We start from the raw sequence: 16,596 nt of genomic DNA on the forward strand, positions 1-16,596 counted from the left end.
TTTCTTCATGATGGGCTCGGTTCTAATGTCCAAAGAGCTCCAGTATTTGTATTTAATCATTAAACGCTGTTTTCGGCTGGATTTGACCGAATTTGAGAGCATTTTGAGCCGTTTGGCGAATGGACATATATAGACGTTTTTTTGCCTCCATCGCGATATCATCACGACATTTTACCAAGGAATTCACTTCCCTGGGCTCGGTTCTAATGTCCAAAGAGCTCCAGTATTTGTATTTAATCATTAAATGCTGTTTTAGGATGGATTTGACCCGATTGCTGTCATTTTACGGCTCGGTTCTGCTACATCTGCCCGCCCAAGAGTGCTTATTCCCGGGCTGCCATTGATGGTAGACTAACATTGATTTTTACTATAATTTGGACAACACCGGCGGCGGGCCGGATTAAAAATCCTAACGGGCCGTATATGGCCCGCGGGCCGAGGTTGAAAAACGTGTACACACACGATCCGGGGGCGGGGCGAGCGCGCGAATCCCGTTTCGGCGAAACCTCCGTTCGGCCGAATGAACGTTCGGCGGAACGTCCATTCGGCGACCTGCCCGTCTGTCAAACGTCCGTCGGCGAAACGTCTTTAGGCGAATCATCCGAGTACCAATGATGTCGCTCACACTGGTACTCAGTGCGCTCAGGGAGGTTGACTTTCTGCTCAGACCAACGAAAAATTAGAGGGAACATTGGGCGCGGGTTCCATCCCTCAAACTACTTTTGTGATGGGGTCCCTGCTCTAATAAGGTAACCCAAATTAAGGGGGAGGCTATGTTTCCTATAAATTAAAAAGAGGAAGAAAAAAAGACCAACAAAAGTCAAAATGTGTATTGTTTTGGCATGACATGATGGAGCAAGGTTATAATTGATAACAATAAAGAACATTAAGCACAGACCCAAATCAAATAATCAGAGCGTTAGTTAAATAAAACAACTTGTGAATAAAATGTGGTCACTTGAGGCAATTCAGCCATTTAGATATCTATGGCCCAAGGTTGTGATTGTGAACGCTGTGGTTCTTTCTCTCCATTCTGAAAATCAAACAATGAAACAAACAAAAATATTTACAAAAACAATCTTTCATCAAGGCCTCACACATCCCAAAACAAATCAATATATCAGGAAAAGAATATAGATTAACTTCTCCCAAATGGCCAAGTAAAAAAATGCAATAAATAGTCATTTTTAATCAAGTAGGTAAACACTTTTTGATCACATCGTATAAAAATACATCTTCACACCTGAGTGAAGGGGGATGCACATGCAAGGCAAATCCGCTCTGCAGTCGCTGGGCTGTCCAGAGAAAATGGACCTGTTAGGCCGACATCTTTGCGTGCTGCTGCGACCGCATCTTTGATGGCAAAGAAAACTGAACTGCCCAAGAAGAGGATGGGTTCGCCGATACCCTAATGAAATAACCAATCAGCAGTGAAAGTGCGCACAGATCACCGGCAGCCAGCAGACACCGATTCCACAAGACCTCTAACCTTGGAGGAGTAGATGGCATGAGGATTGTGGGAGTCGGGGAGGAGAAAGACATTGAAGCTCAGCGGCATGTCACACACCGCAGGGATTTTGTACTGAGATGGACCTCGTGTGTAGAGAAGCCCGGAGGGAGAATACTTTAATTCCTCCAATGTGAACAGACCCAAACCCTGCATGAAGGCACCTTCAATCTGCACCAGCCAGTTTGCAACAAAACACACGGTTTTTATTTTATATTCCATAAGGAAGAGCAATAATTTTGGAGGGAATTCAACAAAAAAGCTGGCCCAGATCGCTTTCAGGACTCACCTGGCCGATGTCCACAGAGGGGTTCAAACTTTGGCCAATGTCAGCTACAATGTTTGTCGTCACAGTCTATATGTGCCAAAATAAACAACATAAGAGTCTTCTATGTAGCAAAAGACATACACTTTAGGAATTGAACAGACCCTGTAGTCTCCGGTGAGACAGTCCAGCTCCACCTCGCAACAGCTGACCCCGTACGTGTAGTAAGGGTAAGGCCGACCTTCCATTTTGTCCCAGTCCATGTGACTGTCTGCGCCCCTTTAGATGCAAATAGCAAGACTATATTTATGGGCTAAGCTTACTTGTTTAGATTTGTGCATCAATTCTGGAATTGAAATTGTAATTGAAATTACTCATAGAATCAACGTTCTGTCAAGGTTCTAACTAGTATTTTGATTTTTCAATGTAAAAACAGTTCTGTCTCAAACAAAAGAGAAGTTAGTGTAAAAGTTAATTTCAAGAAATAAACTGAAAGAAACTTATTAAGTGTAGTTGATGGATGGCTAGAAAAGCAACATCACATCAACAAGAAAATAATAATTCACACATTTTCTTATCATCACAAGGATCGCATGGTATTATAATAATAATGGTAATTGAAATGGTTTTAGATGCTAACGCCGAGTGCTGACAGAAGAGGAAAAAGTTCACTCACGCAAAGTAAAAAAGTTTATATTCGGAAATGTACTTGTGTTTAAAGTAAGTAGAGTGTGATAGAACTCCAAGCAGATCTTGATTGTACTGGCTTACCTCACTGACTGGTACAATGTTAGGGGCTCACCTGTGATATCCAGTCGCAGACAAACTGATCTTTTCCATAATCGCTTCACTGACCTGTAAAGAAATTGATGAAGTACTACTAGAACTGTTTTGTGAGTGACATATAGGCACATCACTCATCCCAACGCACCCAACTCTCCCAAGTTCCTTTAGGGTCCTTCTCTCGGATTGGCTCGAGTCGCTGGTATAGAGTCTGGCAGGCATTCTGGATAAAACATGTTCATGTCTATGTTGACGTTTAGAGCTAACACATCGGGAAAATAATTTTAATAATTCATTACAAAGAGCCAGAATTAATAAGATCCCAAATAAGGCTCCCACCATTATATATCATCATTCCAAAGCTTTAAAACAACATTACACAATAAACCATACGTTTGGTTCGAAACAGGCCTGTATGCTGGTGGTTGAAATTAATCATTGAAAATAAGATGTCCAAATGGTTTAGACCTTGACAGCCATTCCATTGGCATCAGTGCCAAAAGAGGCGGCAGAGGGAAATCCATTGGGAATTGTATTGGTGCTGGTTTCACTGATGTAGACTTTTGAAGATGGGATGTGAAGCTCCCGGCTCGCCACCTGTCCTCAAATTTATGGCGAGGTTAGCTTCTGGAATACCTCACATTAAACCATCAACTCCTCACCTGCTGAATTTTGGTATGAACTCCTTGACCCATCTCTGTCCCAGCATGGGTTACTAGAACAGAGCCATCTCCATAGATGTTCACCAGAGCAGCTGCCTAAAAAGCCAGAACAAATTCCTCATGATTTTGAAAGCTACCACATAAACAGAATCGACCTACTTGATTCATGACGCCCTCTGCAAAGGCAATGCCATATTTGATCGGGATGATTGAGAGACCCCTCTTCTTCCAACGGTTTTGCTGGTTAAACATGTCCACAGCAACGCGGCGAGCACTGAAGTCCGATTTGATCTTACAATCTTCCCAGCAACGTAGCAAATTCTCTGGGCTGAACTCTACTTTGTAGTGGGTAAGCGACGGCCCTTTGTACATGTTGTTCTCCCGAACCTAATCAATCATCCATTAGTTGGACTTTTTCAGTTTATCATCACATTATCAAAACTCATGCTTAAAAAAGTTGAAGTGCTCATAAATCAAGGTTTTGACCTGATCGGCAGGACACTGAAGCACCAGTGCCACATCGTTGATCAAGTTCTCTACAACGCAGGCCACTTGAGGTACACCAAAACCCCTGAAAGAGGTGTTGGAAGGCAGATTGGTTTTGCAGGCCGCAGCTCGGCCACGCAGATTGGGAATGTTGTATGCGTTATCCAGGTGTAGCAGAATCTTCTCTACTACCTGAAAGATTAACAAAATATATCAGCTCTGGCTCATGTGATTTTTACAATATAGACACATTTTCAGTATAGATGAGGTTTTTCAGCATTTGGAAATATAAAACTTGATTTAGCTTGCTCTATTATTATCATCATCATAATGACATTTTGGAGGTGCAATATAGAGTAACCCCTCAAATGGATAGATGTTAGAGCTGACAGTTTAAAAAAAATACGTCAACCCATAAATGAAAAACATGGTGTCAAACTCAACAAAATAAATTTGTTGTACCCAAAGTATAAACATTTTTTTCAGCACTGCGTCATCTGGAAATGGAGATTTATCAAAATCAGAAACAAGGCAAACACCAGTACACTTGACTTTATCATATTTTTGTTGTTGTTTATAATTATTACTACAACTGTATTTTTATTATTTCACTACAATTCAAATGATTTGCTATTGAACAATAGACTCCTGCATGTACGCACAGCACATCAAATTAAAGTAAAGAAAAATAGTCCATCCCTTGTCTTGAGGCAGATCACAGAAAAAAAAGAGAAACACAAAAAGCCTAATACACCAATTAACAAAGATGAATAAAAATAAGAGTCCAAGTAATGATTAAATGATATATTTACATTCCTATCTTATATAATGATTCTTTTTGTTTAAATGTTGTTTCATTTGTAGTAGACACTTTTAAAAACACCACTGAGAAAACAACAAAGCATGTAAAAACACCTTTCTGTTTCAAATGTCAGAGATGATCAAATATATTTGAAATTGAATAGGTTGAATTTTATTGTTTTAGAAATTTTATTTTCTTGACTTTTGAAAGTGAAAGTGATTCAAGGGTGACTCTAAGGGACTTGAAGTCTTAAACCAGTTTATGTTCCTCAATCCTAATTAATTTAATATTGTAATGACCTATATTGGTATGTTTGGAAAACATGCAGGGATTCTTTGTTGAATTTAGAAAGGGACATGATTTTGTGAACAAACCTTAGATTAATATGCAAGTACTTCATTTGTTCACTTTGGGTTCAAATTTGGGCAGTATCAAGAACAGAAGAATAGCTACGTACAAAGATGGATTCATCGACCGCATTGCCAGCATTGGTCCAAAGTTGGATATCCGCTGCGACGATCCTTCCATTTTTTTGGAAGCCAACCTAAAAAAAACACACACATTCTGACAAACTGCTACCAAACTTCAATAATCAGCATATTTTTAACAATTAATTTGCTAAAACCTTGTATTTTCCCAGCAGTGGGTGTCGTCCACCAGTGATCAGCATATCTTCACCTCGCTCCAAAACACAGCGTACTGCACGACTAGTCCTTAAAAGAAAAAATAATCCTCGTATTTTGACCTGAGGGTCATCACTTTTGTTTAATTTTATGATCTATGAAAACCCACTTCCACGCAGCAATAGAGGCAATACAAGCCAGTATGTTGGTTTTAACAACTTTCCCTCCAAATGCTCCACCCAGTCTCTTGACATGACAGCTTACTCGGTTCGCCGGGATGGCCAACGTCTCGGCAACTGCCATCTAGAGCCAGACAATTTGAGGGCCCGCTTGACGTCATGAGTGAGGAAAGGCAAACAAAACAGGACCAAAGTACCTGAACTGCTGTAGGCCATTGAGACGACACATAAATTTTAAACTCTGTCTGCTCGCCCACCGGGACGACTAGCATGCTTTGAGTCTCCATGTAGAAATGCTCTTGGCCTCCGATACGGATCGTCCCTGAACAAAACATCAAAAGCTTCACCATTTGGAGTCATTTTTATAACATCGGCTATAAACACAATTTACCTTCATGAACCAGATCCACACTTTTGAAGGCGTCGTCCACATTTCCTCTTTCAATCTTCCGCCTTGGCTCAAAGTAGGATGAACTCTTGATGGCGTCCTGTTCCAGAAAAGAACAGACTACTTTTAAGAAATGCCCCTTTTCATAGAAATATTCCTGACATATATTACTTCAAAATCACCTTAATAGTAAAAATGGGCTCTGGCAAGTCTTCATAACTGATGTTCACCGCTGATGCACCTCTTTTTGCATGGGCTCTTGTGTCCGCCAATACAGCACACACTATCTGACCAATGCATGACACCTGTATACACACAAAAGCAGCTAAAACATGCAATTGAATAGCCATCATTTCAGAAGTTGAGAGGGGGGAACATTTTTAAAGAAGAAACCAACTTTGTTAACCAATTTACCATATTTCCACTGCTCTTTTCCATAGTCACCTAAACAGTGGCAAACTCTAAGTTAAAACATAATAATAGTAGAAAATAAATGCTCAGGTGATTAGTGTGAATCCCCGATAAGCCTGTTTGGAAAAATAAAGTAAAACATCGTTCTTGCCATCAAACCTAATACACACAAACTACTACACACAAAAGCAAAATGTTTTGAGCCATTCATATAATTGTTTCAAAGAGTAAAAATCATCTTGGTTCAGCCTCTTAAAAGTTAATATGTTCTAACTTATTTAGTCCTGCATGGATGCAAATCATATTTGTAAATATCCTTAGCAAAATGGCATTCAACAACATCAGATGACTTAGGAAAACAGATCAATTTCCCTGCCCATGTTCTGACATTTTGAATCAAAGAGCAACACATTCGTTCCACAAAATACACAGAAACCTATTCAAAAATCTCACATTCAACTGCGCCTTCATTCATGACCACCAAACTCTAAAACCATTTTCACAACAAAGTTGAATCAATATTAATTATTTACCTGTGTCTCAGCGAGTATTTGTTCATCATAACCCAAGATGACACGGGTTTTCTTCCCAGGAATATCTTTAGCTGTGATGATATCGACGACACCAGGAAGTAGCAGGGCATTGCTCGTGTCCACATTTCTGTTAAAATTAGAAATATGATTGAAGCCGGTGGGAAGTGAGACAATATTTTGATTGTTTTCCTTACATGATCTTAGCATGTGCATGGGAACTGGTGACGAGAGCCAGAAAAAGCTCGCCATCAATCTTAGGAATGTCATCGCAGTAAACCGCCTCACCCGTGGCCTGGCTTATGGCGGAACTATGCATGATGGGGCGGCCCACAAGGTCTTCATCACTCTGACCCACAGACACATCCTGAAAGACAGTCATGGTTTTTCATGATTGCCAGCCATGAAATATGTTGTCATGCTCTCATAGACAGACAGAACAACAAACAGATATTTCTCCTAATGTAGACAAAGGTTAGGAACCAAGGAGAACAAATTGTTGTTTTTCCCCTATGAGTACAGGGAAATTCTGACTCTGATGCATATTACTGCAGAGAAATTGCAATCCTGAAGAATTATAACATAAGGCATCGTTATTCAATTAGACATGCTGCGGAATATATAAAATATCATATCGATGAGAATGAGTCAGTATTCTTGTTCTCTACATTCATTCATTCATTCATTCATTTTCTGAACCACGTATCCTCACAAGGAATATTTTTATATGGTACGTAATATGTAAAATACAATTTTAACCCTAACCCCAAAGGACAACCTTTTATTCATTCATTTTCGGAACCCCTTATCCTCACAAAGGTTGCAGGGGGTGCTGGGGCCTATCCCAGCTAACTACGGGCACCAGGCGGGGTATACCCTGAGTAGGTGGCCAGCCAATCGCAGGGCACAAGGAGACAGACAACCATTCGCACTCATACTTTACTTAGGGGCAATTTCGAGTGTTCAACCAGCCTACCCTGCATGTTTTTGTGATGTGGGAGGAAACCGGAGTACCCGGAGAAAACCCACGCAAACCCGGGTAGAAGATGAAAACTCCACAAATTGAGGACTGCCCAGAAATCAAACCCTCGACCCCAGAACTGTGAAGCCGATGCACTAACCACTCACTCACCGGGCCGCCTTGTTCTCTACTGTATTCGAATAAGTAGGGAAGATTTTTAAAAATATTTGAATCTTTTTTGGGGCGAATACTTAACTTGGCGGACTCAGTTTATTCAAATTACTTATTCACCTTCTGTCTGTCGCTTGTCTCCATCAGTGAGCCTGAAGAGTCCATTTTGGGTCCCCTTGTCTTCTCACAAATTGTATTACTACTATTTTGTATAACCTAAATTACTCTCCAGTGACAGGGGGATGTTACATTTGGTCCGACAGCCAAGCCATACCTGGAACTCTTGCTGACTCTGTTGGATTTCTTTGGGTAGAGGCTTTATCTTCACCACATCAATGTCTTCTGTCAGTTTCTGCATAATGTAGTTCGTTAATAACTTCCACAGTTTAAACAAGCTGAACTATGAGGTAAGTGGTCACCTTTGCTCTAAGGATTTGCAGGACCTCTAAGTTGAATTTGAAGAGGAAGCTGACAGTCAGAGCTCGGCGGAATTCTGCTTTTCCGCCCGGAATCGAAGGTGGGAGATCAAATTCCTTCATTAGGATATCGTAAGCTCGGCCAAGCGTTTCATCATTCCAAGGTCTGGAAAAGATACCGTTGATTTAACACAAACAAATGGGTGGGCTTTAAGTTAAAACATCTTCAAAAACCAAGAATATGTGGAATTGCCTTGGACCCAACATTTGTGAATCAACACAACTTTGAAAATAAGAATAAAACTTGACTGGCCGTGCAACGATGGAAGCGCAGGTTTTGGTGGCTCTGACTGTTATTGGTCCTACCCCTCCGTAGTATATACTGAGATCTTCCACTAGGCTGAATCCTTCAGAGAACAACACTCGCATCCCAGTAGTCACTGTGGCCAATGCACTCTCCTTCCTTGGAGCTTGGCGAAATGCTCGAACAAGCTCTCCCTGTGGTACACAAATGACATGTGCGATAAATATTCGTGCTAGCTACAGTGGCTTTAATGAATCTTGGTATGTTGTCTTAAGATTTTTACCTGTCTGGAAAAAGGAATCAGCACAGAGACAACTATCTCTTCTGGCTTGAGCACTGTTTTTCCAAAGCTCAAAAAGAATTCTTGATTGAGAGGAACCTCCCGTCGTCCATCTGCAGAGAGGTACAATTAAGAAAAGTATAAAAGGGAGGATTTCTCCTGAAGTATCCACAGTTCTAGTTATTCTGACTCTTACCACAGGAAATAGTGCTCACACTACAATTCCCAGCCGCCAGAACTGGGTTCAAATCTGAGTTGGGAAGTGCACTCATGATGTTTCCTCCAAGAGTCTAAAGAAAGAAAAATCTCCCGTGACAAGTGTCCTATTGTTCTACAGTGACTTCTTCATGACTCCTCCTTATGCAATATCTTTTCAAAAAGCTGTACGTACAGCAACGTTACGGAGCTGCTGGCTTCCCACTTTCCTTAGCAGATTGATCAATGCCTTGAACAGCTCAGTCTTTTCATCTGGATACTGATGGCACATCTTCTTTAAAAGTACCCAGATCTCAGAGAGGGTTAAACCCACCCCCAACCAAACACCTATAGAGAGCCAATAACTAGTCACATTATCAATTAATGGCTGTCAAACCAAAGACTAGCGGTTATTACCCACCGTGTTTTGTCTCAGTCACCTCATAAAGCTCCTTTACTCGAATGGCAGAGATCATTAGTGGATGCACATCCCCTTTAAATTTCATATTGATGCCTTAAAACAAAGTATAGAGGTCAGCACATGCATATTTTTTCTCATCTGACTATTTCCTCAGGTGTCATTATATTAATTTTTACCTATATTGGTGTTTCCCATAATCAGTGGGGCCTCTGGGTTGCTGGCCTTCAGCTGCACTAGTTCCTCTAGTAAGACAGGGGACACCCATGTCACCCTCTCTCCATAAAAGGTGAGCGTTTGGGGCTTGCAGGTCTCCATCATTAGCTACGCCCAAGAAAAAAACAGGTCAGATGAGTGACACAGTATCCATTCAGGCAGTTTCTCCACTGCTTGTTCTCAGTAAGGTCAGGGGAAATTTTAGCCTGTCATTTTTCGTGTGCGGTCAATTGGTTGCCGGTCTTTTGGTCGCCGTCTTTTGGTCGCCGGTCTTTTGGTCACCCCGACCGCGACAACGGGCGACCAAAAGACCGGCGACCAAAAGACCGACGGCCAAAAGACCGGCGACAAAACAAGGTAAAACAACACGGCCTACGCGTCAATAAAAGCCAACAATGGCCATGAGCAGTTTCCCTGAGCCGACGTGTGAGTGTATAGGAGTTTTTTATGTACATGCGTTGTCCCTTTAAGAAGCTACGTCAGTCAGGGTCTTAACAAGTTCTCCAACAAAAAACAATAAAAGTCTGGGAAATTTGGAGCTTTTCTTTAGCCTACTAATTACTAGGGCATTAAGTATGACTAAATAGTAATTGGCAGTTTGTATTTAGGGAATTTGAGCAACGATTTAAATGGTAATTATCACTTACCTTCCGGGCGACCAAAAGACCGGCGACCAAAAAATCGGTGACCAAAAGACCGGCGACCAATCGACCTCATTTTTTTTTTAATTATTCATTCGTTCATTTTCTATGTCGCTTAATCACGTGATCCTGTTAACTAGAGGTTAAGCACAGGGTGGCTACATTCCATTCATACAGGTAGAAACCGCTGGAGGACCCCGATTTGGTTGCCAGCCAATCGCAGGGCACAAGGAGACGGACAACCATTCACGCTCACGCTCATACCTAGGGCCAATTTCGAGTGTTCCATGTGATTGGGATTTTGGAGGAAACCAGAGTACCCAGAGAAAACCCACACAGGGCTGGGGAGAACATGCAAACTCCACACAGGATTGTCGAAATCCACTGGGGATTAAAGCCTCGATCTCAGAACTGCGAGCCTAACGCACTAACTATTATGTCTACCGGCCTGCCCCCCAAATTTTGAACAAGTCCCAAAACATATTGTAACGGGGCAGGAAGCCAGAAGACATGGAAAAACCTCCGAAAAAGTTGGGGAGTGAAGCAGGCATGCTAACTGTTCATCCATCCACTGTACTTACCCTTTATGCACATGGTAAAAGAAACTATTTGTACATGAGGATGCTTACAATCAGTTGTGGTGGAAAGATCAAGTCTTGTGTTTGGTCCAAGGGCATGAATTCAGATTTGTCAAACAACAAAGGAGATTCCTGTTAAAGAAGACACGGGCAAATAAAGAATTCATCACGGTAGATTAAAATAGTTTTCATTTGATATATCAAGAACAGTGAACATCACTAGTTCAACTGACATTTATTTGTTCTTTTTCGATGCCACAATTTGTGCCTTTGTTGACTTGACAGCAGTTGACTTCCTGCTTAGGATTAAATACCATTAGAATTTCAGAAACGAAAAAACTAAAAAACTGGTGTGAATTTGTTGGATGACATCGGATATACCTGACAGAAAGTCCTGCAGCCGTCAATAATGGGACGATAGCCAGTGCAGCGGCACAGATTCCCTGAAATATGAAGGCGATGGTCAAAAGTAAGATGTTTGACGGGGGATATTATGACCGATGCTCATGAACATTTTGAGAGGGTGAAATACAAATTGATTTAATCAAGAAGTACCGGCCAATGCCTGGGTGATATCATCCAAGGCTGGCTGAGGGTTGTTTCGCAGCAGGGTGCATATGGACATGACCATGCCCGGAGTGCAGAAGCCGCATTGTGACCCGTGTGCCTTTGCTATTCGTTCCTGGAAACAAATCATGCCTGCTGATGACACTGTCATCCTTGAGTGTTGTAAAAATACAAGATTAACAATGTAATTAACAGTGCCAATTAAATCCCTTGGGATAGGGAGAAGGGAAATGAGTGAATGATTCCAAAAACAGCGACTGACCAAAGTTTGGTGTCTAATGCTGCATTGTTATAGTAAGCTATACAATACAGGCCTGACCTGGACTGGGTGAATCCTGTTTTTAGTGCTACCGATGCCTTCCACAGTGGTGATGGCAGCTCCATGTAGCTGGCAGAGTGGAAGCAAGCAAGCGTTGGCAGAGTAATGACTGATGTGGTTGTAAAGGTGTCCAAACATTGTCTTTAAAGGGTTGCAAACCAAAATACGCAAGGATCCACATGCTAATTTGTCATTCTAAAGCTAAAAGGAATCTCCTCTCACCTCATTTTCTGAACCGCTTTATCCTCATTAGGGTCGCGGGGGGTGCTGGAGCCTATCCCAGCTGTCTCCAGGCCAGAGGCGGGAATGCACCAAGAAAATTAAAAACATCCTCCACCATGTAGGGGTTATTTAGACATTGGCACACTAAAATGAAATTAGCATTAAAATGATGTAGTAAATGGGCCTTGTTTATCATTCCTCCACTTTTTGTAGTTGTCATAAGGGATGTTGCAACACTCCCATTTATTCATCTATATGTTTCCTGAAGCCCATCAGTTTTTCTAATTTCATCTTTCGTACAGACCCTGGGGAGTTTTGGGTTAGCCGGTTGTTATGATTTGTTAAGTGTTTTGTGAAGCACAGTTGTTCTTGTTGTAAAGGCACTATTTGTACATAAATCTGATGATGAAGATACAATCTTTCTGTTTATCAAACTAGATATGGAGTCACTTTACTCTTTCTTGGAAAACTAAAGCAATTCCAAACCTAATATGTTTTTCACGGCAACCTGGTGACAAGAGGTGAATCCCTGGATGCCTATGTACAGCCCATTCATTCATTCATTTTCCATACTGCTTTTCCTCACAAGAGTCGTGGGGGTGCTTCAGCTTATCCCAGCCAACTGTGGGCAGTAGGCAGGGTGTACCCTAAATAGGTTGCCAGCTAATCACAAGGAACACCTAGATGAAAAACCATTCATGCTCACACTCAAAGTTACGGGAAAATTTAGAGTCAGTTACTAGCAAACCAACCTTCCATGTTTTGGGGATGTGCGAGGACGCCGGAGTAACCGGAGAAAATCCAGACTTTGATTGAACTGTGAGGCGGACGTGCTACCCATTCCTCCAGCGCGTCGCCTACAGCCCTTTGGACATAAAACCTTTACATGCACTACAGAATAACATTTATTAACACAAATTATTTTCATACATTTCCTCACAGATCAAAATCATTCTAGGTTGAATTTTACTTTTGAACAGTATAATTCAACATTTCATCTTATTTTCGGAACTGTTTTATCTTCAATAGGGTCGCGGGGGGTGCTGGTGCCAGCTGACTTCGAGCCAGAGGCGAGGGCACGAGGAGACGGACAACCATTCACTCTCACACCCATATGTAAGGGAAATTTAGAGTATCCAATCAACCTACCATGCATGTTTTTGGAATGTGGGAGGAACACGGAGTACCCGGAGAAAACCCACGCAGGCACCGGGAGAACATGCAAACTTCACACAGGTCGACCGAGCTGGATTTGAAACCAGGACCCCAGAGCTGTGAGGCTGACGTGCTAACCACTCAGGCTGCCGGGCCACACTATACTTCAACATTCACATACAATTTAAACAGAAATCACAAACAGTAAAGAGAGTTTGGAAAATACAGCATCTAATGCTTTTGACCATTGTCCTCTTGCTTCATCAAGTCCATGCCACAGCAAACAAATATTGGCTTAATCAGTATTTGCTGACAGCTGCTTGTAGTGTCTCTCGCAATCTTTGTTTCTAAATGAATCAACCAAATGTTTTGATACAATACTCTATATACACACAATATGGAAAGAGTCTTTCAATGTGAAGGATACTAAATGGTTTTGTCGCCAGGTCGATAGCGTGAGACCATCACAGTACAAGCCCCGCAGCCACCTCCACCGCAACCATACTTTGTTCCAGTTAGCCGCACTGCCGTCACGGTCAAGGAAAAATAATCATGAGCATGTAAAGGACATGCATCATATTTTTTAGAGTAAAAATTTGATTACAAAATCATTTTTCTGCAGTCACAAACGAAGGATACGGTTCTGTCTGAGGAAAGACAATAGTGTCGTCTCGGGATCTGCATGTTTCTCTGTCACCTGTAGAATGCATAAACCTAGTTATTTTTCCACTAATTTCACAACATAAGCACAAAGGAAGGGGATCAAATCCTCTCAATAAGCAGAGTGCAGTTCCAAATGATTATTTTCAAATTTGTTATATGTAAAAAGTAATTACATCTATAACTGTTATTATAATTTACTGTACTTCAAAACACTTCAAAGTCACTGTATAACATTAAACTTAACATTTTCCATTTAGAGAGATGTACAATGGACAGAGCCGTATGTCATACGAGTGCAAGTACCACAGTTTGCAAACCACTAGTTCGGTGAATATTAGTTGAGATAATTTGTTACATTATGTGGTAAGGGATGTGTATTTTTTTTCTACTGCAGAATTTATATCCAGTAGTTGCTGACTGTTATAGAAGTGTTACATGATTTTTCCAGTCATTTTAGCTGTACCTGTGCAATATTTGACCAATCTTACAAACATGTTTACTTTTTGATGTCGTTGACCAAAGAATTTCAACCTATAGTATAAATTGCATGTGTTTGTTATACAATAGTAACTTTGACCTAGTCATTATACCTCAACTTGCCAAATCAAGTGTGTTAGGAAACAAATATATGTTTTACTGAATTCAGATTGATGATCATAAGAGAGGTATTATTGTTTTGATATTGTGATTATGTATTCTAAATATTGTGTATGTCTTACGTACATAAGTGGTTGAAAATGTTGCTGTTCTAATTTAATTAGCCTGTTTGCAACATTCACTATTAAAGCGAAATGTTGGTAAACATGCAGCCACACTGGGAAAATGAGATTCAATTAGAAAAGCTTACCTTTTTTCCATTGACAAAGAAAAGCAAAGTGTCGCTTTCTGCTCCTGTGGACATTTTCACTTTGAGGAGTCCACTATCAAAATTCAATGCTGATTGCTCATAATACTTTTGAGCCAAATAATGAGAAATGTGGCTTCACAGTGCACAAGCAGGGTCCTCCCTATCATTTCAAAAGTGGGTGGGATGAAGTTATTGTGCAACTCTTGTGGGATAATCCTCATCTTGCTCGTCTCCATCGTGCCAAAGGGAATGAATAACCATTCCAGTGAAATAAAGGAGTTAATATCACATAATCACGGCATAGGTAAGAAGGCAGATGTTAATTGTGTTAAATTCAGAAATTCAGTGGACCGTAATTCTTGCCAAAAGGTTTGCTGTTAACAAAAATGAAAGAAGTGAAAAGATTTTAAAGCTTCTTTTGCTAAATTATGTTGTGACTACTTTGTGACGTTAGTTAAAGTTGGGTAGCGTGAAGACTAATTTATGTTTCTGTATCCCTAGTCCCCATGTTTGTTTGTTTTTTCATATCTTTAAACCCCTAGAACTTGAACAAAGATATTTTCAAACTTAAATAATTTCTTAGCCAGCTAAGCTCCATGCATCAACGCATATAGGTATTTGTTTTTGACACTTGTCCGCAAACTGGACCCCCTAGGGGCACATGCGCAATCCCCAGGTTACAGAATTAAAAGGCATTCTTGTCTACCATTTTGTGTCAACAAGCACCTGAAGAGTTTGTGTAGAATAAAACTATTTTTAAAAAACTAATTTAAAAAAGTCTGGTTTTGAACCAATTTCAACATGAAAAAATCCATCGGTCAATGTGAAAAATACTGTAAAAAAAACAGTCCTTAGGTTTGATTAGTCAATTTTTGCCAGTTTAATAAACAAATGATTGCTCAACGCTACTCTGAAACAAAGGCATCACACTTTCCCAGGTTAATATGTTCTATTCCTTAACGAATTTCTTGAATAATTCATTCACTTCCAGCTCAGTATTAAAATGAAGATTCAAATTAAACATTAATTTTCTGTCCTGCTTATGTGTTGTGAGGTTTCTAGAGCCTATCCCCGCTAACTTTGAGCAGGAGGCAGTTTATACCCTGAACTGGCTACTGGCCAATGACAGGGCACATATAGACATGCAACCTTTCACACCTGTGGAGAATTCAAAGTGTCCAATCATCTGACTATGCATGTCTTGTGGATAGGGAAGGAAATCCCAGAGAAAAACACATAAGCACGGGGAGAAAGAACATGGAAACACCACGCAAGAGGGCTAGAGTGTGGAATTGAACATTAGATCTCAAAATCCTGAGGCATGCATTTTAAAAACAAATAATCACGGGATTTTAATTCTCTGGAAGAGGCTTAGGACCAGTGAAGAAAAAATCAGTTGGTCAGAATTCTCAGTTTAAAGTCAGAATTCAAAGGAAAAAAAGTAAGTTCTATAACCAGACTTCTGAATTAATTTTGACTGTTAAAACTAAGTTCTGACTATTTTGATTTCATAATGTGACTAATTTATTCATGAAGTGAGAATTCTGATTATTGAGTCTGAATTCTCAAGTGTGGACTTTTTTTTACTTCACTGGCCCTAAATAATCATCTAAAATTACCGTTTCAGAGTAAAAAATTGAAGGATCAGGAGTATGAACATCAATTAAGATTAATAACTGTCAGTAGCTACTCGCAGTTGTGATACAAAACACCAGTGGAGACGCAAGCAACAGAAACTTGACAATCGCCACCTACAAAGAGGCAGTGCTGGGAAATAACCAAATACTTCCTCTGAATCGGTTTTGCAAAGCCAAACAATTTATCCGCACAAATTGCCAGAAATCGTTTCGGGAAAGTTCATCTGCATGCTCCATGTCCTGAGCCTGATTTTTTTTTTACCTGTCATTGGAACTTAAGTGGGAAAATAGCATTCCATGGTTGTCTTCACAGATTATACATTAGACATGCAAAACATTGAACATTCTTGGGAAACTTTGAATCAATTCT

General features: G+C 40.5%; 1 protein-coding gene across 1 annotated transcript; it reads right to left on the reverse strand.

Annotated features, from left to right (window-relative positions):
• Positions 1-815: 815 nt before the first annotated feature.
• Positions 816-14,715, reverse strand: aox6 (aldehyde oxidase 6). Its single transcript, XM_077610547.1, has 35 exons — positions 14,590-14,715; positions 13,719-13,776; positions 13,507-13,603; positions 11,703-11,811; positions 11,372-11,498; positions 11,198-11,259; positions 11,050-11,112; positions 10,868-10,948; positions 9,561-9,705; positions 9,385-9,477; positions 9,160-9,311; positions 8,965-9,058; positions 8,772-8,881; positions 8,498-8,682; positions 8,188-8,350; positions 8,043-8,120; positions 6,834-7,003; positions 6,640-6,766; positions 5,878-6,000; positions 5,699-5,795; positions 5,505-5,629; positions 5,298-5,431; positions 5,131-5,218; positions 4,963-5,049; positions 3,704-3,895; positions 3,377-3,604; positions 3,218-3,313; positions 3,024-3,152; positions 2,704-2,778; positions 2,575-2,627; positions 1,937-2,051; positions 1,797-1,862; positions 1,490-1,678; positions 1,244-1,408; positions 816-1,033 (listed from the first exon to the last, which is right to left on the reverse strand). Exons 1-35 carry the CDS (start codon positions 14,641-14,643, stop codon positions 977-979), a joined length of 3,987 nt encoding a protein of 1,328 aa, XP_077466673.1. The 5' UTR covers positions 14,644-14,715; the 3' UTR covers positions 816-976.
• Positions 14,716-16,596: the final 1,881 nt, after the last annotated feature.

Source organism: Stigmatopora argus, chromosome 1 (assembly GCF_051989625.1).
Source record: "Stigmatopora argus isolate UIUO_Sarg chromosome 1, RoL_Sarg_1.0, whole genome shotgun sequence".
In the NCBI taxonomy this organism is placed as follows: domain Eukaryota; kingdom Metazoa; phylum Chordata; class Actinopteri; order Syngnathiformes; family Syngnathidae; genus Stigmatopora; species Stigmatopora argus.